Below are 5,228 nucleotides of genomic sequence, written 5' to 3'. Positions count from 1 at the left end.
AGAAAAAAAAAAAAAAAAAAAAAAAAAAAAAAAAAAAAAAAAAAAAAAACACATTTAACTTGAAGGTTAAAACACATTTAAAATGTGTATAAAAAGATGTGTGGAAGGTTTGTGCTAACTGATGGTATTTCTTAGGTCAGTGTGACAATGATAGTTTCCCACCATTCTAAATCCAGCTTCAGAATGTCTGAAATGTTGATGTTCCTTGCATTTTATTTATTTATTTATTTATAGATAGATATATATATATTTTTTTTTTGGTGTGTGAACTAGCCTATAAAAGGATAAAGGGAACTGAAGGCAAACCTTGTAACTTCGTTATACTCGTATATCTGAACTTTGCCGCCATACGTCACATTGCTGTCATCACTACCCACTGCAATCATAGGTGCATGAGCTCAAGAACGGTGAAGACAAAAAATATATTTTATTAATCAATCAGGTGCATCCATTGATTCAGTTTACCAAGACAATAAAGTCTCAAAAATGGTCTGAGATGTCTTGAAAGACAAAAGAAACTTGGAAATGTTTTCTAACGGCTATCAAGTTTGACCTCACTGTTCAGTGGTGACAAGCATGTAAAATATCTGTGCTATTTGCAGTCACAGGTCTAATGCCGAGTTCACACTGAATGATTTTGAAACTAGTCGGATCGCCATTGTTTTCACACAGCGTGACTATCTGGGGTAGCATTCAGTTGCTGCGGTGCTCACATTGCACGATGGATCGGCGACAGGTTACATATTGCATGATTTCACAATAGGAAGAATCGCCGACAGCTCTGTCTGGTCCACAAACTACGTTTCACAACAAAACACACGCGAGAAGTGATAAGGAAATAACGCGAGAACCCACATGCGTCAGACCGGAGTTCGAGCGAGACTGGAATTATAAAAAAAAAATATATATATATATATATAGCCCGCAAATTGTCTGTGAGCTGATTTCCAGCTACAAGGAGAAAAAAAAAACAGATTATGCAGGAAGGAGATGCAGGGAACAGGGATTGGGTGTTCTGCAAAGAGAGTTGGAGGTAAATAAGGAGGGAGATGCAGGGAACAGGGATTGGGTGTTCTGCAAAGAGAGTTGGAGGTAAATAATTTTGCAGTAACTGTTATGCTGATGTTCTGGCTGGTCAAGCAAATGTTTGTGCTCGTTTCTGTATGATATAATTGTTCATATATCTATTAAAATACTGATATTCTGGTCTATAACTCCTCCCTGAACTTCCCTCTGCCCTGTATCTTGGTCTCTCATTGGCTGTAGGTCATCGCCGATGTAGTTTTCAGTCAGAAATCATTGCACGCAGCGTGATTGTGAATCGCCGACAGCTCCAGATATTTAGCATGCCAAATATTTCACGGGCGTCTGCGATGTGTCGGCGATTCCCTCAGATCACGTCTTTGATAATTCACACTGCGTGATTGTCACGAGCACCAATTTGCCTCCGATTTCGGGCATTTGTCGGCGATTTCACAAAACCTGTCGGCGAGTGAAAAATCGGGCTAAAATCGTGCAGTGTGAACTCAGCATAATGAGAACAGAGGTTTCACCCTTCTGTGAAAAGTCTATTTCAAACTTTCTCTAAATTATCTGAGAGTTTCAGATACAGGATATATAAAGTTACAAATTGTACACATCTGCAAAGTAAATTCTGCAACAGTATAGGTGTACATGCTTACATCTACTCGCATATAGATGCGTTCAACTATCATTTGTGAATTGTCACCTGGAAGGGTTCCAGGAGATGCAGGAGCAGGAGAGTTTGGACGAGATCTCGTGCTGCAGGGACCACTGGCTCAGGTTCATCACGTCAGGGGCCTCGTAGATTCGCACCACACCGTCTGCAGAGCATGTGGTCAGCATCAAGCCCATGTGCTTTGGGGCAAACTTCACATCAGTCACAGATGTCCGACTGTCCACAAGTGTGGTTCTCTTTATCTGATGTGAGAACAGAGATGCATCAAAGTTATACACAGGCTATGTTCGGCATAGAATAACTTCTCTGTGCAATATATACAGTATACTGCCAAATATATGCATTACAACATAAGCATGTCTTAACTCCTGGCAGTACAAGCAAATGGAGTCAAAGATTAGACAAAACAAAAAAAAAACAAAATCATGGCAGATATTACTTCCAATTCATATATTGCACTAGACACAGAAGCGTACACTTAGTAGGGTAGCATGCTATTTAGCAACTCTTATTTAGGAAGCCTCACCATGTATGAACCATAATCAAATCCAACTTATTCTAGGAGACAACTTGGGAGAAGTGATTTAAGGCAAATGCCCAGACTAGAAAGTATCTCTCACCCAGTGGCTTTGTCCTCGTTGTTTGTCATTGGACTCTCCAACAATCTCCTCCCATACTAATCGCAGTACGATCAAAGGAGCAGGATGCCAACACCTGTCCAAACTCTGGATGGGCCCAGGTCACTCTCCAAACTGAGCCACTGTGAGTCTACAAAACACAAGTTTGTCAAATTACAGCCCAAAACACTTCATAATGATGACCAATACGGTGAGTCTACACCAACTTATGATAGTCCAAATCAAACTAGAAAACTGTCGAAATGAGAACTACAAGTTGGTATGGTAGGAAAAATGTATCTAGCAAAACGTATGCATTGATTTTTACACCCATCTCATTTTTTTCCCCTCTTAAGGGCTCCTTCTAGAACATGTCTGTTTAACGAGGATTTGGGATTATTTTACTGCAGTGGTTCTCAACATTTTTGACCCAAAAGCCCCCGATTGCCCTCCAACTAGGCATGTCATGATAACTTTTTGTTGTGCGATATATTGCCCCAGAAATAATTGCGATAAGTGATATTATTGTCATTTTAAAGACCATTTTATGCCACCGAATGATTCCAATCTTGATTGTGATTAGTATTTTCATTAAAATTACATTTGTCAATAAATTAACAATTGACTTAAATACTTAATCCTCTGGACCCCTTGGATGTTTGCTGATGCCCCCTAGTGAGCCCAGGACTTCTGGTTGAGAACCAGTTTTATGGCAAGACCTACTTTCCAGCTGGCTGTGCAGTTCCATTCTCCCCCTTATCCCACACCTAAGGGGGGAAAGATACAAAACCCAAATATTTGCACAATTAAATCATATTAATGTCCTTTTAAAATGTACACTGCATGCTCGTTAACCACATCTGTTGCATTGCAAACAAACTCTAGCAGGCCATGGGTTAAGAAACCACTTACCTTAATGCTTTGGTCGCTGGAGCACGTCGCCATTCTCCGCCCGTGAAAGTCATAAGAAACATCGTGGATCAGATCTTTATGATCGGCTGCGATGCTGCGCGCGACAAACATCTTTTTCTTATCTACTCTTCTTGGTAATGGCACGCGGGAAGTAAACACGAATAAACGCGAGGTTGAAAGCGGTCCAATCACGTTGGACTTGGAAAGCATGTGGACCAGATCTTTATAATAAACGATCGGGTGAAATATTCTAGAGGTGACGTGAAGATCCGCGGAACTCTGAGCATGCGCAGTAATGCCGCCTCACATTTTAGTCAAACAGCGCCCTCTACTGCATGCAATTATAACCGTATACTAAAAACAGGAAAACACGAATGTTTAACATTTGCATTTATTTAACAAAACTAGCGTATTTCACATTGTATTTATAATCTTTACTCGCTTGGATTAACAACTCAACAAAAGCATCAAAGCAGCTCTTTTTTTGATCAAAACAGCAGTAAAACAGTTACAGTACGTGAACAATGTAAACATGAAACAAGCCTTCAATCCCATATATGACCATTAGAATTTGGAAATCTTCAAAACACACCCATCTCAGCAATAAGTAGTATGGCAAGCAAAAGAGGAGCAAGGGACAACTGAATTGAAGGGCCAGCGTTGCAGAAGTCTTCCTCACAGCAGGTGGTCTTCAAGGTGTATAAGGTCTTTTTGGCAAGGAACTCTACAACTGTTGTCTTGTTGCATGCCTCCATGGGAAGACAACCCATCACCTTTATATCCAGGACAGAAGCTGAAAAATCAAACGGAAAGCATTCCAAAGTAAACAGACATGGGTTTGTAAAAGATCCCGAAAACTGAACTTTAACGTCACATTTACCTGCTTTACCAATTCCCACATAACACAATTCATCATCACTGCAGTTTGTCTTGGTAGTGTAACACACATCCCAGAATCCAAGTTCACACCGAAAACACTCAAGTGTTTGTCCTGTAAGCAAAGGGAAATTAAAGTGAATTATGTTCTAATTAATTACAATGGGACAAACAGATTTGCACTTGTGGTCGCAATTTATGTTGTTAAAGGTACAAATGCCATTAAAGCTATTAAACACTCATACTGCAGATACACGGGTCTTGATCACATTGGTATGATCCCATTTAAAATGTAGTATGGAAATAAGTGGTTTACAAAATCCCTTCATCATTGGTTTGAAACAAAAGCATTTGTTACAATAGGCTACCATTCATTCAAACTAGACTTCTCAAATTCCAGGGAAATTATTAACTTACCCAAACAAAACAAAGACATCATCACAAACGCGGTAAAAATGGCTCCTCTCATGTTTAAGTGAGTTTTAGAAGTAGATAAGCTCACAAATATGAAAGCAACACCTTGAGCTGGATATGGTCTTTACAAATGAATACCACCGAACAGACAGCTAGTCTACACAATCCTGCGTGACAATAGGGATTGTGTTGCATAACGCATGGTAAAGTGTGAGGAAGATAAAGGCATTATCTTATTAGCCATTTATAAGAAGCAGCTGTTTAGCACGTGTAGCGCAAGAAAAAACCTAAATGTATCACGTGCACGTTCAAACATATCCTTCTATCGTAATTCAAGGCAAAAATTTTTATCAAACTACTTAAGTTGTCAATATAATATAATCTACGTTACATTTACTTCATGACACCAAAAGACAACAAGCTAAAAGAGAGAATGATCAACAAATCAATCATTTTCCTGGAAGTAGCGTTTCATTTGTGAACGAATCGGTGTAATTACATTAAAACGAATCTTTAAATCGAACAAATGATTCACGTTCACTTCCACGCTCTGGTCTCGATTGTTCAGAGCATACTGCTCTTAATAGTTCTGCCTTATAAAGTTTTTAGTATGCTTTATTTCTTTCTTTCTGAATCCAGTCGTAGGTCTTTCGGAGTTTTCAGAATGAGCTTTATCAGAATTAACTTTATTCGCCAAGTGTATGGAATTT

General features: G+C 39.2%; 1 protein-coding gene and 1 pseudogene across 1 annotated transcript; both read right to left on the bottom strand.

Moving 5' to 3' along the window:
- Positions 1-3,161, bottom strand: part of LOC107656703 (nucleoporin seh1-like) — a 4,937-nt pseudogene extending 1,776 nt beyond the window's left edge.
- A 440-nt stretch (positions 3,162-3,601) lies between these two features.
- On the bottom strand, positions 3,602-4,750 carry LOC107656718 (sperm acrosome membrane-associated protein 4-like). The gene is made up of 3 exons (XM_016444658.1): positions 4,522-4,750; positions 4,109-4,219; positions 3,602-4,021 (listed from the first exon to the last, which is right to left on the bottom strand). The coding sequence occupies exons 1-3, from the start codon at positions 4,571-4,573 to the stop codon at positions 3,810-3,812; spliced, it is 375 nt and encodes a 124-aa protein (XP_016300144.1). The 5' UTR covers positions 4,574-4,750; the 3' UTR covers positions 3,602-3,809.
- Positions 4,751-5,228: the final 478 nt, after the last annotated feature.

The sequence above is a fragment of the Sinocyclocheilus anshuiensis genome, unplaced genomic scaffold (genome assembly GCF_001515605.1).
Source record: "Sinocyclocheilus anshuiensis isolate Anshui unplaced genomic scaffold, SAMN03320099.WGS_v1.1 scaffold1683, whole genome shotgun sequence".
Classification (NCBI taxonomy): Eukaryota; Metazoa; Chordata; class Actinopteri; order Cypriniformes; family Cyprinidae; genus Sinocyclocheilus; species Sinocyclocheilus anshuiensis.
The sequence above is the reverse complement of the archived record's forward strand: the minus strand, read 5'-3'. Positions and strand labels throughout refer to the sequence as shown.

Excerpts from the sequence above, each read along its gene's own strand:
- LOC107656718 (XM_016444658.1), bottom strand. The coding sequence starts at position 4,573 with ATGAGAGGAGCCATTTTTACCGCGTTTGTGATGATGTCTTTGTTTTGT. Across the intron at positions 4,220-4,521 it reads GATGTCTTTGTTTTGTTTGG|GACAAACACTTGAGTGTTTT; the intron begins GTAAGTTAATAA and ends CTTTGCTTACAG. Across the intron at positions 4,022-4,108 it reads TGTGGGAATTGGTAAAGCAG|CTTCTGTCCTGGATATAAAG; the intron begins GTAAATGTGACG and ends TTGATTTTTCAG.